At 42.2% G+C, this 21,226-nt stretch overlaps 1 protein-coding gene across 3 annotated transcripts in view; it reads left to right on the top strand.

Moving 5' to 3' along the window:
* PLEKHG4B (pleckstrin homology and RhoGEF domain containing G4B) overlaps positions 1-21,226 on the top strand; it is a 135,255-nt gene that overhangs the window by 73,590 nt on the left and 40,439 nt on the right. For all 3 annotated transcript variants that reach the window (XM_048839354.2, XM_048839352.2, XM_048839353.2), the window contains exons 7-14: positions 202-288; positions 1,422-1,538; positions 2,546-2,644; positions 3,505-3,647; positions 6,682-6,820; positions 8,352-8,474; positions 9,215-9,379; positions 16,070-16,983. In XM_048839354.2, the coding sequence (XP_048695311.2) occupies positions 202-288; positions 1,422-1,538; positions 2,546-2,644; positions 3,505-3,647; positions 6,682-6,820; positions 8,352-8,474; positions 9,215-9,379; positions 16,070-16,983 (1,787 nt within the window). The remainder of the gene's footprint in view (positions 1-201; positions 289-1,421; positions 1,539-2,545; positions 2,645-3,504; positions 3,648-6,681; positions 6,821-8,351; positions 8,475-9,214; positions 9,380-16,069; positions 16,984-21,226) is intronic.

Here is a 21,226-nt window from a genome sequence, read left to right on the forward strand (position 1 = left end):
AAAAGAACCGAATTTGACCCCATAACTACATTTATTATAGGAAAAATACATTATTTAAAAGTAACGATTTAAAGATATTTCTTGTCTTATGATGCTCATTTTAACCAATCAAGCTGAATTTTAAAAAACGGCAAAAAGGAAAAAAGATTGGGAGGTTCATAATAAAGCATTTCTCTAAATTCATTTTGCTTTGCTTTCCAGAGTGCAGTTCCTCACTCCATTCATAGTGTCCTGATATTGACTGAGAAGGAATCTGCATTTAGACCTGACAAAGATACTGCAATTCAGGTAACATTAAGAAGAATGTGCATGATATTTTGTAAAGTTAAAATTTTGTTATGAAAAGTTACTTTGCAAAATGTGACTTTATGACATTTTATTTTGTTTAGAAGAAAGTGACTTTGTTGTTTTTAAGGGGCAAATTCTACTATTACTCACTGAATAATACCTTATACTTTGAGTAGCTCCAATTCAGTAGCACCTTACTGTGTGAGTAGTGCCACTGAAATCTATATCTATCTCTAACGTGCTTCTCAATGCAAATCTTATTTTCGGTACTTATGTGGCCGCCATCACCATGATATCTGAGCACATCACAGTTATTAGTGTATTCATCCTCACAACAGCCCTGTCATGTAAGGAATGCAAGGGTGGCAGAATTTGCCCTTTTATGGCTAGACTTACTGCGTAAACCGGTTTGCTGAATTGTATAAGTGGGTAGTCAGAAGTATGTTTGTGTGGATTGTGTTCTTTGCAATAACATAATGACTTACTGCTGTTGTTTCCTATGCAGGAATTTTATAAATAAAATATTTTTAAAAATACAAAATTGATGGATGTTTGAAATGAGTATAAAGGGAGCTGAAGTTAAAGACCAGAAATGAATGTATTATTTAAATCAAATCAATCAGAACAGAAGCTTGTTCTCCTGAACTTTGTATGTAGAGTTAAAATATACTATTTTCTCCCAATAAAACTTGATACCCAAAGAATTTTTAACAATGTCTCTTTTTTTCTTTATATGTAATATTCTATTGGCATAGATGGTTGTTAGAGACAGAAGTCACTTGAGATTTTTTTCCCTTCAATCTTATATATATATTTTAACAAATATAGAATAGTAACAGAAAATATTTTCTACAAATAAGATGTACTACTTTGGGCAAGATCCTCAGCTAGTGCAAATTTGCATAGCTCCATTGACTTCCATTCCAGAAGACAGAGTATTACACATGAAAAAAATCTGAGACCCAGTTCTTGACTTCACTAGATCTGCACTCATTTATACCCGCTTGAGGATCTGGTCCTCTGTGTCTCAAGAGCTTCTGTAAAAGATTTTGACAACTGGCACTATGTACGTTTTTCCCAGTAGTTTGATTTATGGCATTAATACAGCTCCATTCACAATTTTTCTTTAACAGTATGAAGTCCTCACATCACTGAAGGCTCTGCAAAAGCACATTGACTGTACCCAGTTGACAGCAGAATTTGATGGAGCCTTTCTGTATAACCACCATGACTGGATACGTTTCCGAAAGGTAAGATAGTGCTTGCAGCTCCCATTACTTGTTCGCCTCTGATTTTATTTTCCCTTTTAGAATGTTCATGATGGAATTTAGTAACTTTTATTCCTCATAAAAATAAGAAACAAATTGTGCTAGTTAGAGTCTTGTACGCTGTATGTAGGTGTTGTTGAAACTTCCCCACACAGCTCTGCCTTTGTATTCTGTTAATCCCCGGCTAAATCAGTCCTTGCTCAGTCCTTGGCCTCTATTCAGCTATGTCGTGGTTGCAGGATTCAGACAGATTTCCACTCTGGATTATGTTAGAATTGCCAAACTCACTTTCTAACACGTATCTGAATCACTATGGCCAGGTCCTCAACTGGTGTCAATCAGCTTAGCTCTGTTAAAGTCAGTAACAGGCCCTGAAGTTTTCTTCATGTGCAGTACTTTGTCCTCTGGCAGTGAAGTCAATGGAGCTATGCCAGATGAAGATCTGGGATCTATAGAGACTGTATATAACCACACATTCCAAATACTGACTTGGAAAGCAATGACCTTATTTAAGGCTATGCCTGTTTTGATGTTAAAAAAACAAATCTGTGTCTAAGGTCTAAACGCAATTTTTATGCCCATTTAACTATTTCAGTTAAGGGAGTAATTTTTTTTTACTGAAATAGATCTATACCACCTTTAGTGTGAATGCACTAAATTAATGCACTGGTATAAAAGTGCCTTTTATCTTTGTAGCTTATTCCCCTTATTAGTCTGGCTTATTCCCTTTATTCCACTTCCCATTCAGGAATAGTTATACTGGTATAACTGCACCCACACTAAGGGGATTATACCAATTAACTATACTGGTTTCAAACTGGTATAGTTAAAGCAGTACAAAAACCACGTGTAGACAAGCCCTTATTGTAATTAACATACAAATAACTCTTTGTGACCATCTAGGACACTTCAAGTTTAAGAAGCCAAAGCTATTTCCTGAGACTGTCTTTTTGAGTGTTTTTACCTGTCATCGTGTTTTATTGCTGCAGAAACTGGAACCCTTTATTACAAACTGCAAAGAGGCCATTGTCTTTCTACAGAACTCAGTCTGTTCGCTGCACTCCAACAGAACGCTAAGTACAGTGCAGGTAAGTATTAGCTGATGTCACAAATGCTATGCCTTGAATTCAAAAAACTGGAAGCCTGAGGTAGCTCAGTAATACATTATGGTGGTTATTAGAAGCTGAGGAGGAGATATTTGGATCCTGTCTGCATCAGGGTTAGACTAGCATTCAGTTACGAGGTCAGAATAGGGTGTCAAGGTTTAGATCTGAAAGCACCAATGTCCCATGAGCTGTTCTCACAAAATTTGAAACCAAGATTGTAGACATCTTGCAAGATGAGCCCTTCTCATAAGGTTTCTGCCACACCTGAAAAACAAACCCTAGAAAATAGACCCTTTGGGTTTCTTTTAATGCAACACAAAACTATAGGGATGGGTTCGGGTATAGTCGTTCAAATTTGCATCCCTTTAATTTTAAAGGAGTTTGGATTCAAGGTTTCAGTTTTGGCCCATCTCTAATTATGGTTTTTTTAATAATTTTCTGTTAAAGGTGCCAGTTTACTAGCCCTGGAAATTGAATTCCTCTGTCTACAAAAGAATCACAGTTTTTAGTCAGTAATACTACAGGCTTCCCCACACTGCCTTGCCAGAGTGCCTGAATCAACCTGAGGGACCAAGTGTAGTGAATGAGAGAGTAGTTCAGTTTCCATAATGTTTTGGCCAAAAATTATTGCTAAAGCTGGTTCAGCTCCACCAGTAGAAGCAACACTGGGAAATGTAAGGCAAAAATTACAGGTGGGAACCAGGCATTAACAGGGTTCTGTTACTTCCCTGACCAATGTGCCCATGGATTTGTTTTATAAAAGCCACGCTAGCCACGCTATGGTACCGATACACTGGCTAAGTTTCAGGTAAAATGAGATTAATTGTGTTTCTCCTGTATAGGAAGTCAGTGACTTAATTGACAAACACAAGACAATGATGAAACTTGTTTTGGAAGATGCCTTGCTGGTAACATTAAGGCTAGAGGGTGGGACAATCCTTGCAAGACTCAGGAAAGAGGAATTCTGCAATACAGAAGACTACCGGTAGGTGCTTGCTTTGCAATAAGTGCTGCATCAGAGACCCATGTTAATCAGAGAAGGGAAAAGGGAGAGAAAGGGCTTGTCTACATGGTGCTGCAGTCCAGTGTGTGTGTGTGGGGGGGCACAACATGCTCGATTAAACTGCCCATGTAGACCCTGCTGGTGTGAACTAGAAGGCACCCAGCTGGCAGCGATGAAGTCCTGTAGGGGCACTGTAACAGGGTCGCTGGCCCATCATATGAATCTGGGCTTGGCTCTCCTATTCCCGTCCAGGTGCTCCCAGTTGGGCCAGTTCAGCATGCAGGGCAGCATTTGGGGTTATAAAAGGTCAGTCAGGAGCCAGAGCAGACTGAGTCAATCAGACAAGAGGGGTAGGAGATGGAAGCCCCCGGAGAGAGAAGGTGGTTCCTGGGAGAGCAGCCAGAGGGGTTTGTGGCTGGCATCCCCTACCCAGAGCCTAGGGGCTGGAAAGAACTGACAGCAAGAGGAGCAGCCACAGAGGGCGATGCTGTTGGCTCTAAACCAGAGAGCTAGAGCCAAGGGCTGAAGGAAGGGGGAACAGTGGAGCGACTTAGTCCCTGATGTCTCCTTGCCAGAGAGCTGGGCCCTAGAGGAGACATGAGGACACTCCCAGCTGAGAAGCGTTTGGGAGTTCCTGTTGCGAAGAGCAGGGTTGTGCCCCAGAAGGAAGGGCACTGGGGTGGCTCTTCTGACAGAGGACGACTGACTCAGGGTATGTCTACACAGCAACTAGACACCTGCTGTTGGCCCTGCCAGCCAACTTGGCCTCACAGGGCTCGGGCTGCGGGGCTGTTACATTGCTCTGTAGATGTCTGGGCTCAGGCTGGAGCTGGGGCTCTAGGACTCTGCGGGGTGGCTGGGTCCCAAGCTCAGGCTCCAGCCCAAGTCTGGAAGTCCACAAAGCAGTGAAACAGCTTCACAGGCCTAGCCCCTCAAGCCTGAGTCAGCTGGCACGGACCAGTCGCTGGTTTTTCTTTGCTGTGTAGTCATACCCAAAGAGTCCAGGTGTAGTGGAAGACACTAGGATGGTGAGAACCAAGCTGGGTTTTAAAGGCTCCATGCACTGGGGGATGTAGACTATGTTTTGGGACTACTGGTTATGGAGTTTTGCACTATGTTTTTGTTAATAAATTATGATGGAGCAGTGGCTCTCAACCTTTCCAGGTTACTGTTTCCCTTTCAGGAGTCTGATTTGTCTGGGGTACCCCAAGTTTTTCACCTCACTTAAAAACTACTTGCTTACAAAATCAAACATAAAAATACAAAAGTGTCACAGCATACTGGTATTGAAAAATTGCTTACATTCTCATTTTTACCATATAATTAAAAAATAAATTGATTGAAATATAAATGTTGTACTTACATTTCAGTGTGATACTTGAGCTTGTTTTTCTCTTGTGAGCTTTGTCTGAAACCCGAGCCCTGCCCCCCAAGGGCTGAAGCATGTAAGAGCTTCACAGATCCCACTGTGGCCACCCCTAATGCCGGCTCTTCACTTGCGACCCTAAACCCGTCCCACAACCCCCCTTTGGGGTCACAACCCCCAGGTTGAGAAACATTGATCTAGATGAGTTGAGTACCCCTTGGAAGACCTCTGCATACTCCTGGGGGTATGTGTACCCCTGGTTGAGAACCACTGGACTGGAAGATGAACTTGTATTGAGTTACTGGGGAGCCATGAGGAAAACTGAGACAAGGAGCCATTTGCAGGACTTCCCCAAGGCCATGAGGGTGTGCCTGAGAGGAGACCACTCATTGAGAACTATGTTAACGCAAACTAAGGTACCTTTAGGTTCATCCCAGCAGGGTCTGCCTGGGGCAGTTAGAGTGCAGCATATTAGAGCACTCTACAATTCACACCCTTGTAGACCAGAATGCGGCGCCATTGTAGTCATCTCAAAGAGAGAGGAAATGTAACAAGGGGAAGATATGTGTAACGCCTTAACAGATTTCATGTTCCCTCCTAAGGAGAATAGCAAATATAGACGTTTTGTGCCAGATACTGCCCTCATTTATACATACACAGTTCCCAGTGAATGAAATGGGATTTACATCTAAATCGCCTAGGGCTGTATGTAGCATTTGTTCCTATGAAGTGATCGACCTAAGGCAAAACAGAGTAATAAACATTAAATTTTCCAAAAATTTCAAAATGAAGTAATTTTAATCTCCATCTAAAAAAGTGCTTCTCAATTTAACTGAAAATTTCAGAGAAACTTTTATCATATACTGGGATTTAAGCTTCAGATTTTCAGAACATGAAGTCAATATATCTATTTTTGGTGGGGGTAGAGGCTGGCTGAAACTCAGTCTTATAATGGAAGACTGGTTGCAGACTTACGTCTGGAGAGATTTGGGCCCTCCCTAATTCAATTATTTAATACCTCATGCAACGTGAGATAGCAAGGGGGCTGGTGGGCAGACACATACCTGGGGAGTCAGAAGTTAAGATAGGCAGGTATTATGCCAATCTGATCAGATTAGGTAATCAGAGTGCAGAGAATTTTATAACTGTAATAAGGTCTTGATCCTGCAAAGTATTTAAGCACTTGCCTAACTTTAAGCACATGAGTAATCCTGCAGACTTGAAACTTTGCTGAAAATCAAGGCTTTATATACTGCTCTGGGTTAGTGCAGCCTGGCTGGCTGAAACAACTCCATTTATATACAACAGCCAAGATTTTCAAAAATGACTAGTTATTTTTGGATGCCTTAGAGAGTCTGCTGAGCTACACACACTTGAGCACCCAGCAGCTGAGATACCTCAAATCACTGGTCACTTTTGAAAATCTTGGCTGCCATGTATCTGTGGTTCTGAGTTGGATACATTTTCCTTTGATGAGTTGAACAAGCAAACACACAACTAATACATTCTGTAGTTGTTGGCTTGTTGGCCCAAGCCTCCTTTGCTTTGCCAATTAACAGCTTTGATGATTGTCGTCTTCTGAAACATAGAGTGGACTCTTCTGGCATTGTGTTTGCACTGGACATTTATGTGTCGTTTTCCCCATCATAGAGATGCCATGGAGGCGATAACAAGTTTGTACAATCAAGTAGATGAGGAGGTCCATAGGCTAGTTCTCATATCGAATAAGTGTCTGCAACAACTGGAGAATCTCCAAGAAATAAGAAAATTTGAAGAAGATTGTGATCAGGTCAGTACTATTTTTGAGATTTAATTTATACCAGCTATAGGGCTAACCTTCCATTTTTCCATTCATGGGGCCAAATTAATCTGTGAATATAAGCTACATATTGGGCTGGCCATTTAAGTGTGTATGCAGTGCAAATAATGTTACAGTTCAGGGCAACTGCACCTGTATTCCTTTGTGGTCCAGCAAGGACACCCACTCTTGGCTCCAGGCTCCTCAGCTGTCACCTCTCCTGGGCAGAAACGTGTGTCTCTCTCTCCCACCTCACCTGGGGTTTTCAGGCTGCACAGACCCTACCTACACTGGTGAGTTCCCTAGCAAGTCAGACTGCCTAAATAAGTCTGCTTTGCTTTCTTCTCAGAGGTTATGAACAGTTATAATTGCGCACAGTTGCAGGTTACAACACAGCCCTTTCTAAGCAAGCACATTTATTCTTAAGTTGAAAGCACTACACAGAAAACACATTAAAACAATAAAAGAACTTGCGTGCCTGCGCATAAGCCAGAGATCCTCCCCCCATTCTAACAAGGGCTCTGGTAGGATTCAGTCCTTCAAACCCCAGCATGGGGGTTTTCTTTAGTCACAAGTTCATAACAGCTTTTGCTCAGAACAAGAACCCATATGCATAGGTTAGTCTTTCCTTTCTACAGCCTGGGTCTGTGATCTGCAGAGACCTTGAATAGGTAAATCAGCCAGGCAGTGGTTCTCTCCTCAAGGCATAGATTCAAAAGGTTGTGTCCTTAGATTTGCATTCCACTCCTCCCAGATATCTCCTGGGAAACCCACTTCACTTTGTGGGTCCTGAAAGTGTTTGGTTTTTTTTTGGTCTGGTACTTTGTTTAAAATAGTTCTTTGAAGCTAATAGCACTTCTCAGATTTTACGCTGGCCATGTCTCCCCACTAGAATAGTTATGTACAATCCACAATAATACATAAACTTTGCATTTATAATACATTGGACGGTAAAGCTATTTAAATTTAATTCAGTAAGGTCTCCCAAAGTTATTGCAGGAATCTGTGCATATCTGTCACAAGGGTAAACTTTCCAAGTCAGGGAAACATCTGTAATAAATTCTGAGTAAAGAAAATGTAAATATTTTAATAAATGTTTTTAAAAATTAGCACAGACCTTTTGGCTCTTTGTATTCAGTGAGCTGTTCTAATTATATTTTTATTCAGTAATCACTAATGATCTTGCCCTGCAATCTCTACACAAGCAGATTTCTCACTGAGTTCAATGGGAGTTTTGCCTGTGTAAGGAGTACAAGGTGAGGCCTAACATATGGTGCAAACTAATATATGTTTGACTAAAGTGTCTGTTACTATATGCAGTATATAAAATAGCTTTCTAGATAAATTGTATATAAGGAGAGAGATATTTTTTTCATAGTTTTGAAATAAAGAATTTAAAAGATTTATTTGGTGTATGTTCACAAGAGTTTAATTTGCTTTGATAAAGTTGCTTAATTTCTGTGTTAGATATAGTTTACTCTTTAATTTAAAAAAAAAAAAACAAATCTTGTATCCTCTATAGATAAAACTCTGGTTTGAAAATGAAAGCGAGAGATATCTTGGCCCCTTAGATCAAGAGCTGCTTTCTCTGGAAAGTGTGAAGAAGCAGCAAGAAGAATTCAGAGTTTTCAGTGACAAAGTGATGGTAAGTATTGTACTAAGGAACACTTGTTTTTGCTTTTGTTATTTTAGTTGCATTGGCAATAGCCTAGAAAATTTTTGCCGCCCCAAGCAATAAATAAATAAATAAATAAAGCCGGAGAGCTGCTGAAGCAAAATATCGGGACAAATGGCGGGACAAACAGCTAAATATCGGGATAGTCCCAATTTTATCAGGACGTCTGGTCACCCTAATGTGTGCAGATCTGCCATCACAGTACATCCATGAGGAACAGTAGTACACAGGCACAGCAACCTCCTAGAGCCTGGTAAAGAGAAAAGTTCAGCTTGTAACTATTTCATATAAAGAAATTACATCAAGAAGGATACAGGAGAGCTGTTACCTGCAAAACAAAAGTTCTCATGATGATATTAAGTGCAACATAACCAGGACTCCTCTGAACATGTAATAATTCTTTTCAAATATTCAAGCTTAATTGACTGTAGTTTTTGCTCCATCATATCATTATATTCTTTCTTGATGCTTCCCAAAAGAAATTTAGATTAAAAAAAGGCCAACAGTAACTTTATATTAGCAGAACAGTATGAAAAAAAAGAACCCAAAGGATCAGCAAGAGTGATTATTCACTTTTGACCTTTGTTCACTTTACAATTGGCCTATAACAAGATTTGTTGATATTGTATGGAGTAAATGACAATGCTGAACAAGAATTTGGACAGCAGAAGAAGCAATGTACTAATGTAGTTTCATTTTGTATTCAACAGCAATATTGTGAGAAAGGGCTGCAGCTGATACAAAAGAACTGCTCACTGAACTTGGAAGAAAAAGTTCAGGCCTTCAGGAGTTATTTGAGTAATGTCAGCACTCAGACAGAGAAAAGGAAGAGTGAGCTGGAGAAGCTGATTCACTTGTATGAGTTTTACGAGACGGTAAGAAAAACATTTCAGGTTCAATACAGATTTACAGTAGTTTAAATATTTGTGCAACAATATTCCATAAAATGTGTGTTATATGAGCCCCTTCTCCTCCACTCCAAGGTACTGGAGGTGCTAGTGAGTCTCCCAGGGTGCTGGGAGGTACTGATGCACTTTCCCATACGCTGCACCTGCTAGCAAGATTTCTTTGACGTATCAGTGCTGACACTTCTTCTTCTTCTAGTGCTTTTTGTTTGTTTGTTTGTTTTGCCGTGTCCTAGCTAAAGAGTAGTTTGTCCACGAGATTTCCAGTGAGGCCTGTTTGAAAGACCCTGGTGAGGTATAGCCCACAGGATCAAATTTGAAGCATGTAAAAATGGCTTGTCAGAATCTGGCAAACATCCGAAGGACTGTGATGACCCCTCAAAGTTCACCAGAGCAGTGATGAACTTCAAATGTTTTCTGAAGTAATTTGTCGTTTGGCAGCTTAAAATGACATGCTCTGTTGCACCCACTAACACCCCCACAATAACATCTTTAGGAGCAGGGATCCCCTCCTGCAGCCCTCCTAGGACAACAGTATCTAAAGCCAGCACAAGTTAGTGTCAGCACATAAAGCCAGAGCTGTATTGGTCATTCAAGTGCCTGAGCGAGAGTGTATTGGCATTTGCTATTCCCCAGAGTACCTCAGCTGTCCAAATAAACAACTGAGAATGGCAGTTTTTCCCCCCTACTATCTGGATGTCTCTTATTTTTCTGCTTTGCATTAAGTGTGGTGTATATATTGGAATAATGGCCAGACAGAGGGCAGAGAGATCAGCGTCATTCAGAAACGCACAGAAGCACCAAGGGTCAAAAGAACAGGCAGAGTTTAGGCAGGATATTACATGTGTAGCTGCAACCCATGAGTGCAGTTTGGGGGGAGTTAGGAGGGGCATTGCCGTGCCTAAACTGCAAGCCTCAAGCAGGCACATAATTTGCTGCCCCTTCTCCCACCAGTGCGCAGCCCCATTGGCCCAACTGGAGGCCCCAACCCTATATAGAAGTCAGACTATGCCTATGCTGCAACTACAGAACAGCTGCTAAGCTGGCTGTTCCCTCCCCAGATCCCAGAATCTCAATGAATCTAATGTCCTGTGCACTGCACATGCAATCACAAGACTGGCAATTAGGAGCTGTTAAAAAAAAAAAAAAAAAAAAAAAAGTATTATAAAACTATAAACCCAGCCAGAAACAGCAGCACCAGATTTTGAATGTGTAGGCAAAACCTTTTTAAATCTGCCCTATACACAGATAGTCTTACACTGCTCTTAATGTGCAATCCAAGAATTTACATACCCGACTGGCCAGAATTTTCCTCTGCACAATTATGAAGCGCCAAATGACATAATAAGTACCTTTACCCTTTTAAATAATCGTTTCTCTGCTTCTATAATGTAAAGGGAATCAAATGAAAAACATATAAACCCAAGCTTTTTCATATGTATGCTATGTATAAAACCACAGAGCAAGCCATCCTTACTACAGCAAAGCTACAGGTGAAAGCACACAGTAAGACATTATTATCTGTATAACCGTAACACCCAGAAACATCAATCAGGATTAGTGCCCCAGTGTTCTAGGCACTGTACGAACGCAAGATCTCTGCCCAGTGGCGCTTAGAGTTCAAGAAGATTGTGATCTCCACTGGAAAAATAATTATACAAGCACAAGGTAAATCAGCTTCAAAATAGTTAATCTGGTGATGGACAACCTCAAAAGGGTCAGAATTCAATCTGGGCCACCATCCAAAAATGTGGCTGCTTATCTGAAGTGTCCACACTATGGAGGACCCTCACCCAATACTGGTCTTGTCTTCTCAGAGCAAGGATACTCACCTCTGGTTTCATAGAATCATAGAATATAAGGGTTGGAAGGGACCCCAGAAGGTCATCTAGTCCAACCCCCTGCTCGAAGCAGGACCAAATCCCAGTTAAATCATCCCAGCCAGGGCTTTGTCAAGCCTGACCTTAAAAACCTCTAAGGAAGGAGATTCTACCACCTCCCTAGGTAACGCATTCCAGTGTTTCACCACCCTCTTAGTGAAAAAGTTTTTCCTAATATCCAATCTAAACCTCCCCCACTGCAACTTGAGACCATTACTCCTCATTCTGTCATCTGCTACCATTGAGAACAGTCTAGAGCCATCCTCTTTGGAACCCCCTTTCAGGTAGTTGAAAGCAGCTATCAAATCCCCCCTCATTCTTCTCTTCTGCAGGCTAAACAATCCCAGCTCCCTCAGCCTCTCCTCATAACTCATGTGTTCCAGACCCCTAATCATTTTTGTTGCCCTTCGCTGGACTCTCTCCAATTTATCCACATCCTTCTTGAAGTGTGGGGCCCAAAACTGGACACAGTACTCCAGATGAGGCCTCACCAATGTCGAATAGAGGGGAACGATCACGTCCCTCGATCTGCTCGCTATGCCCCTACTTATACATCCCAAAATGCCATTGGCCTTCTTGGCAACAAGGGCACACTGCTGACTCATATCCAGCTTCTCGTCCACTGTCACCCCTAGGTCCTTTTCTGCAGAACTGCTGCCTAGCCATTCGGTCCCTAGTCTGTAGCTGTGCATTGGGTTCTTCCGTCCTAAGTGCAGGACCCTGCACTTATCCTTATTGAACCTCATCAGATTTCTTTTGGCCCAATCCTCCAATTTGTCTAGGTCCTTCTGTATCCTATCCCTCCCCTCCAGCGTATCTACCACTCCTCCCAGTTTAGTATCATCCGCAAATTTGCTGAGAGTGCAATCCACACCATCCTCCAGATCATTTATGAAGATATTGAACAAAACCGGCCCCAGGACCGACCCTTGGGGCACTCCACTTGATACCGGCTGCCAACTAGACATGGAACCATTGATAACTACCCGTTGAGCCCGACAATCTAGCCAGCTTTCTACCCACCTTATAGTGCATTCTTCCAGCCCATACTTCCTTAACTTGCTGACAAGAATACTGTGGGAGACCATGTCAAAAGCTTTGCTAAAGTCAAGAAACAATACATCCACTGCTTTCCCTTCATCCACAGAACCAGTAATCTCATCATAAAAGGCGATTAGATTAGTCAGGCATGACCTTCCCTTGGTGAATCCATGCTGGCTGTTCCTGATCACTTTCCTCTCATGCAAGTGCTTCAGGATTGATTCTTTGAGGACCTGCTCCATGATTTTTCCAGGGACTGAGGTGAGGCTGACTGGCCTGTAGTTCCCAGGATCCTCCTTCTTCCCTTTTTTAAAGATTGGCACTACATTAGCCTTTTTCCAGTCATCCGGGACTTCCCCGTTCGCCACGAGTTTTCAAAGATAATGGCCAATGGCTCTGCAATCGCAGCCGCCAATTCCTTCAGCACTCTCGGATGCAACTCGTCCGGCCCCATGGACTTGTGCACGTCCAGCTTTTCTAAATAGTCCCTAACCACCTCTATCTCCACAGAGGGCTGGCCATCTCTTCCCCATTTTGCGATGCCCAGCGCAGCAGTCTGGGAGCTGACCTTGTTAGTGAAAACAGAGGCAAAAAAAGCATTGAGTACATTAGCTTTTTCCACATCCTCTGTCACTAGGTTGCCTCCCTCATTCAGTAAGGGGCCCACACTTTCCTTGAAGACAGGCCAGTTCTTTCTTCCAGTTTCTTCAGAGGGGAGGTCCACTGCCTCTGCAAATTCAGGATCCTCTTTGAGGACATAATCGGGCCTACCCCCATACCTTTGAAGGGAGCAGTACAGAACCACACTCAAGTCTTTGCAAGTGGTTGTTGGGTGACCCCCAAAAATCAGGCCCTAGGAAAATGACTGTTACTCAGGTCCTGATTCTCCTCTCACTTACATCTGTTTTACATTGGTGCAGTTCTTTGATTTCACTGGAGATACTCTTGATTAACATCAGCGTACCCAAATGGAGAATCAGGTCCTAAGAGTTTTGGTTTTTTCCCCCCTTCTTGTGATTCTGAAAGTTCTAGTGAGTAGGTAGCACAGAATATCCATGCAGATTAAATTAAACAAGGCTAGTTTCTGTTGGATTTCAAAGTTGGCGTTGAAAACCTTTTCTGTATAGCTTCTATATCTTAGAAAAATTGCTTCATTGAGATTCATTATAAACACCACTTTTATGTCACAAGAACTCTTTGGCTCCCAGGAACAACCTAAAAGATGATATTTTGTCTGGTTTAGAATTTTTTAAAATAAGTTGGTTAACAACTGCCAGTAGTATAACAGTACTTCTTAACTTGTGGGTCATTAATTTAGTAATCTAGGCTCTGATCCAGCAAAACACTTATGCACATACTTTAACACATGGGTAGACCCACTGATTTCAGCGAAAGTACTCGTGCTGAAAGGTACCTGCACTTAAGTACTTTACTGGATCAGGACTTACATTGTGTGTACAAGAGGCCGCAGGGTTGAATCCTGTAGAACAAAATTCCTTGACAGGAAAAAGTAGTCTTGAGGTGAGATACGAGATTGGCAGTCAGGCATTCTGGGTTTGGTTCCCAGCTACTTCACAGAGTTTCCTATGTGACCTGGGGCAATTCACCAAACCTTATGAAATGGGAATAATATTTCCCTACTTCATGGGTGTTGAGGCTTAATTCACTAAGGGTATGTCTACCCAGCAATTTAAGCCTAGGTTTAGTGAGACTCGAGTCACCTGACCCATGTCAGGGACCCCTGCACTGCGTTTTAACCCTACATTAAGGATTTTCTGACCTGTGTTCAAACCTAGGGCTCTGGAGTACACATTGCAATGCACAGACCCTAGTCAAAGTAATGCTATTCCAGAGTGCCTAGTGTCCGTCCCTCCCCCCAGCCCCGCCATAGTGTTGATGTTCTAGCCCAGTGGTTCTCAACCAGGGGGTACACAGAGGTCTCCCTGGGGTACGTCAGCTCATCTAGATATTTGCCTCGTTTTACAAGAGGCTACATAAAAAGCACTAGTGAAGTCAGTACAAACTAAAATTTCATTCAGACAATGACTTGTTTATACTGCTTTATATACTGAATACACTGAAATGTAAGTACAATATTTATATTCCAATTGATTTATAATTCTAGGATAAAAATGAGAAAGTCAGTAATTTTTCAGTAACAGTGTGCTGTGACACTTTTGTATTTTTATGTCTGATTTTGTAAGCAAGTAGTTTTTAAGTGAGGTAAAACTTGGGGTACCCCAGACAAATCAGACTCCTGAAAGGGACACAGTATTTTGGAAAGGTTGAGAGCCACTGACCTAGCCCTACACATGTGTTGCACTGTGGGAAAACTCTACTGCCCACCCTGTTTCCTAACTGCGGTGGTGCTGTTGATGGGACTCATTTGCCCATGAGGAGCACAAATACATAAACTGCACAATTAGCTCCTTTGGTGGCTGTCTCAGTAGAATGACGGCAGTTTGAGAAGGCTTTATACTGAACTACCATCTAATCTGAGAATTGGGCTCTCCAACGCTGGGCTGAGTCACATTGGCAGGAAAATGCCTGTGTGCACCTGTTCTGAGGATAATTAGCACATCAATGTTCAGGGTTGTCAAACTATTTCAATGAAACTTTTTGCAATTCTTAATTTTTAAAGTGGGATGTTCAGCAACAGGATTTTTGTTTGATTGTTTTTTTAGTTAGTTTTGTCTATTTTGAAGTTTGACATAAAATGAAGGTATCAGTGAAAACACACATACATGCACCCCAGCCTGGCTGCTGCCAGCTGCAGAGCAGTGAAGTGCATCCCCAGGGCTCATGGTGCAGTGTGGGAGCCAGCCCCAAACTTCCCCACCGCCTCCCGGGATCCCATATCCCTTATCCCTGCCCCCACCACACCTCACGGGGTCGGGATATGGGATCCCGGGAGGCGGTGGGGAAGTTTGGGGCTGGCTCCCATGCTGCCTGGGCACCTCTGTAACTCACAACCCTAGGAAGGATGGGGGGGGGGGGGAAGAGGGGCTGGAAGCAAGGGCCAGAGAGTGGAGAGGGACCAAATAGCTGCCTTGCAGGGAGGTGGAGCTGCTGAGGTGTTGGGGATCATCCCTCCCCTGGCTGTGCTGAGTCAGGAGCTCTGCCACTCCCACTCCCGGCAGGGCAGCTGCTTAGTCCCAGCTCCATTCTCTGGCCATTGCTCCTTCCCCACCCACATCCCCATTCCCCCGCCCTCCCTGGGACTGCACCACAGATTGTTGGCATAAAGGGGACTAAGGAAATTGTCTCATGGAACTTTGGGATACATCCAGAGAACCTCTGGGACCCGAGTCAAGCCAGAGCCACATGCACACAGGAAAGCAATAGGCTTGGACCCCAGGTCCCAGCTTAACACGGGCTTGGACCCTCCAATCCTGGGTTCAAGCCATAGGTTAACACAATTGGTGTGTGGACACAAGGGGGTTTAGGCTTGAGCCCAGGCTCAAGCCTGGGCTTACATTGCTGTGTAGACATACCATAAGAAGCAAAATTCAGCCCTGTGTAAAGGGACAGCACAATGCCTATTCAGCACGTATATCATGTTAAGATCTATTATGAGCACTTAAATGGGACTTAAATATTGCACAGGCCTTTTGCTGGTCCTCTGCACATGATTGACTTTCACCCTGATATTTGTAAATTGCTTTGAGATTCTAAAACAGAAGGTGTTATATGAGTACACGGTCTTATTATTTAATGGTATTTTTCACTTTTAATCTAGGCACGTGGGTGGATGTTACACTGCAATGAATATCTTGAACATCTTACTGTGGAGAACAAATACTCTCCATCAGTGATTCAGAGTTTGCAGAGCTACCACCAAGAAGCTACAAAAGTTTCTGCAGAAAACTTTCAAAAAGTGAATGAGATGGTATTGGGTCTGGCTAGCAAAAAGGAACTAAAACAATGGAATATTTTATGGCTAAAATGTCAGCAAACAAGGCACCATTTAGAAGAGGTCCTTTCTGAAGCTCTCAAAGGTTCCAACAAAGAAACTTCTCGCAGAGTTCCCCAGGAAGCTGATGCAAAAGTTAACTGTGAGTTTGATACTGAAGGTGCTAGACAACCAAGTCAGTCCCTTTCTCGACTTTCTTCTAGCACTGATAATAACATTTGGGATAATGTTAAGCCATTGCATAAACCTCAGCATACAAGCCTGCCATCAGGAGTACAACCTTTTTTAGACCAGGAGAACACCAATCAAAATATGGATGTATATGTGCCGTTTAATGCATCTCTGCCACAGACATTTACTCCTCTCTTGGGTGGGCTTCAAAAGACTAGCCCAATCTCAGAAGATATGGACAATGTTTCCACTTCAGGATCAGCCTCCTGCTATTCTGAGCCAGTCCAGTCACCAACTACCCGCCACAGAAAACATCCACTAAAGAAAATCATGAAGAAAACTCAAAGCTTTGAGTTTACTCAGCGCGAGAGCAGCTACAGCGAGTTGCACCGCCATGGATACACTGGCGTTTATATCAAGGGATTGGAGGTGGCCAGCAGTGTTGCTGCTGAGAAGAAATACATGCAGCGCTTGACTATTAAAAGCCCTTTGATTAGTAGAAACCGCAGTTTATCTTCCCCATCAAGGATCCATCATACAGAAGAAGAAGATAAAAAGAGAGCAGGAAGGTGAGAAATGGCCACAACACAATCCATTTTGTTGAGGGAGGAACAAGTAAAGTACTGTAATATTCTAAACGCTTTCTGGAAAACAGTTTAAAAGAGACATTAAATTCAACATACCGAATACAGAATAAGTTGTTCATTTTAAAGGGACACTGTCAAGTCATTTTAGACCCAACACTTAGGTTTGGTGGGGCTGGGGGAAATGGTTTTTGATAGTTTATACAACTTAATAGACAAATTCTTAGACTTTTTACTTGAGGCCCACTGAAATCAAGGAAGAGTTTAGTGGAAACTGAGTAAGGAGTTCAAGATTTAAGCTCCAATCCTGCAAAGACTTACACACATGCTTAACTTTAATGAATCTGTAAACTCAGATTCTGGAGAATTGCTAATATAGTACCCATTTTTAAGAAAGGGGAAAAAAGTGATCTGGGAATCTACAGGCCTGTTAGTTGGACCTCAATTGTATGCAAGGTCTTAGAACAAGTTTTGAAAGAGAAAGTAGTTAAGGACATAGCGGTCAACAATAATTAGGATAAAATACAACATGGTTTTACAAAAGGTAGATTGTGCCAGACCAACCTGATCTTTTTCTTTGAGAAGTTAACCGATTTTTTAGACAAAGGAAACGCAGTGGATCTAATCTACCTGCATTTCAGGAAGGCATTCCCATGGTTCCACATGGGAAATTATTAGTTAAATTGGAAAAGATGGGATTTATATGAGAATTGAAAGATGGATAAGGAACTGGTTAAAGGAGAGACTACAACGGGTCGTACTGAAAGATGAACTGTCAGGCTGGAGAGAAGTTACTAGTGGTGTTCTTCAGGGGTCAGTCTTGGGACCCATTTATTTAACATTTTTATTAATGACCTTGGCACAAGAAGTGAGAGAGAGTGCTAATAAAATTTTCAGATGACATAAAGTTGGACGGTATTGCCAATATGGAAGAGTACCAGAATATCATACAAGAAGATCTGGATGACATTGAAAACTGGAGTAATAGAAATGGAATGAAATTTAATAGTGCAAAGTGCAAGGTCATGCACTTAGGGACTAGCAACAAGAATTTTTGGTATAAGCTGGGGACATGTCTATTGGAAACAACAGAGGAGAAGGACCTGGGTATATTGATTGAGCACATGTTGACTATGAACCACCAATGGGCTGCAGCCATGAAAAAAGCTAATGCAGTCGAGGGATGCATCAAGTGAGGTATTTCCAGTGAAGACAGGGAAGTGTTAGTACAATTATACAGACCACTAGTGAGATCTCATCTGGAATACTGTGTACAACTCTGGTCTCCAATGTTTAAGAAAGATTAACTCAAACTGGAACAGGTGCAGAGAAGGGCTACTAGGATGATCAGAGGACTGGAAAACCCACCTTATGAGAGGAGACTCAAAGAGTTTGGCTTGTTTAGCCTAGCCAAGCGAAGGCTGAGGAGAGATATGTTTTCTCTCTATAAATACCTGGGAGGGAGGGGAATTATTCAAGTGCCAATACGGACACAAGAACAAATGGATATAAACTGGCCATCAATAAGTTTAGGTTCAAAATTAGATAAAGGTTTCGAACCATCAGAGGAATTAAGTTCTGGAACAGCCTCCCAAGGGGAGTAGTGGGGGCAAAAAACCTAACGATCTTCAAGACTGAGCTTGACAAGTTTATGGAGGGGATGGTCTAATGAAACTGCCTGCAATGGTATGTAGCAAAGCTGTGACTGCTAGTAGCAAAAATCCCCAATGGCCAGTGATGGGACACAAGATGTGGAAGGCTCTGAGTTACTACAGAGAATTTTTTCCCAGGTGTCTGGCTGGTGGGCCTTGCCGACATGTTCAGGGTACAACTGATCGCCATATTTGGGGTGAAGGAATTTCCCCCTGCTCAGATTGGCAGACCCCGGGGGGGGGGGGGGAGAGGGGTTGCCTTCCGCTGCAGCATTGGGCACGGGTCACTTGCAGGCTTAAACTAGTGTAAATGGTGGATTCTCTGTAACTTGAAGTCTTCAGATCATGATTTGAGAACTTCAGTAAAAGCCACAGGTTATGGGTTTATTTACAGGAGTTGGTGGATGAGGTACAGTGGCCTGCAATGTGCAGGAGGTCAAACTAGATGATCATGGTTAGGGCCCTACCAAATTCAGAGTCCATTTTTGTCAATTTCACATTCATAGGATTCTTAAAATCATAAATTTCATGATTTCAGCTATTTGAATCTAAAATTTCAGGGTGTTGTAATTGTAGGGGTCCTGACCCAAAAAGGAAATGGGGGGGGGGGCGGTAGGGCAGGGGGGTTTGCAAGGTTATTGTGGAGGGGGTTGCAGTATTGCTACCCTTACTTCAGCGGTGCTGCCTTCAAAGCTGGGCAGCTGGAGAGCAGTGGCTGCTGTCCGGGAGCCCAGCTCGAAAGGCAGAGCTGCCGCCAGCAGCAGTGCAGAAGTAAGGATGGCCTGGTATGGTATTGCCACGCTTACTTCTGCTCTGCTGCTTGCAAAGCTGGGCCCTCAGTCAGCAGCCTCCACTCTCTGACCGCCCAGCTCTGAAGGCAGCAGCACAGAAGTAAGGGTGGCATCGTATGGCCTCCCTTACTTCTGCAGTGCTGCTGGCGGAGCGCTGCTTTCAGAGCTGGGCACCTGGCCAACAGCCACTGCTCTCCAGCCGTTGGTCACTGCTCTCCAGCCACCCCGCTCAGAACACCGAGCAGAAGTAAGGCTGGCAATACTGCAACTCCCCTAAAACAACCTTGTGACCCTCCTGCAACTCCCTTTTGGGTCAGGACCCCCAACTTGAGAAATGCTGGTCTCCCCTGTGAAATCTGTACACTATAGGGTTAAAGCACACAAAAGACCAGATTTCGCGATGGGAGACCAGATTTCAAGGTCCATGATGTGTTTTTCATGGCCGTGAATTTGGTAGGGCCCTAATCATGATGGTCCCTTCTGACCAAAGTCTATGAGTCTAACTTTACTCATTGTGAGCAGTCCCACTGAAAATCAATAGGACTATTCAGAGGGCATAATGTTGAACACGTGTGTAAATCTGTTCAGGATTGAGGCCTTGGCCTAGTATGAAAATAAATGTTTCCATATTTTTTCAATATTAATGTGTTGGGATTTTTGGATTTAAATGTTTCCCTCCAGTTTTGGAAAACCAACCCATTGTGCTATTACTTAAGAGTCGGAAATTGAAACTAACGAAAGGTTTCATTTTCCAAGCTGAGTGAAGTGCATATTGTAATCACACCGCACAGTTAAAAGTGAATTAGATGTTTTTTAAAAATTTTAATTTTAATAATCTGACTAACCATGGTAAAGAACTGCTTTAAATATATTATTTTTATCTTGACAGTGTTCCATAAGGAAATGACCATTAAAATAATTTGTTTTTCTTTAAGATAAAGTATATTTGTATTAGAGTTGCTGACAGAATATTAAGGAAATACAGATAAACATCATTTACAAATTCAGAGGGAATTTAAACACTGTCTTCTGCTCCAATTTGAAGTTCTTAAATTTCACTATTTTTTTTTTCTGTCAAACTTACTTTTGGTCTCTCTCTCTCACACACACACACACTCTCTCTCACTCAAGATTATCCCAGTTAGTGCCAAAAAAAAAGTTAAAAGGAAGACCAAAGTTTGACTGCTTCTAAAGAAGGAAACTGAAATCAAAATCTATGATTAAATCGACCTATATTTTAATAATCTTGTACAAAAAAAGGAAAAAAACTAACTTTGTGTGTGTGCCTGAACAGAGCTCAAGATTTATGTTTGTTTTTTAAAAGTCCAGCTGTTCATATTTGTTGTCAGTAATTGAGGGCCAGATTCTGATACTCTTACACACACACTGAGTAACACCATACTCTGCAAGCAATCCCACTGAAGCCAGTGGTATTACTTATGGAGTAAGGTGATATTCAGTTTGAGTAAGAATATCAGAATGTGTCCCATAGCAGTTCATAAATAATCATACATTTTGTTTATAGTATCTGTGTATTATAGCTTTCAAGGGGTCCAATTCAGCAAACCATCTTTATTCAGCAAAAACTTAAGCAGATGGTTAAATCCCATTGATTTAAAGATCTTGAAGTTAAGCACTTGCTTAATTGTGTTTACTGAATCGTAATGTTACCATCAATTTGTTCAATAGAGGAAGAATGGACATCCTGTGTGATCTTTCTTGCACAGAAATTGGTGTTTTTAAAAAAGTCTGTTTGGTTTCCATTTTTTTAATCTGTAAATGCTG

This window comes from Caretta caretta, chromosome 2 (assembly GCF_965140235.1).
Source record: "Caretta caretta isolate rCarCar2 chromosome 2, rCarCar1.hap1, whole genome shotgun sequence".
NCBI lineage: Eukaryota > Metazoa > Chordata > Testudines > Cheloniidae > Caretta > Caretta caretta.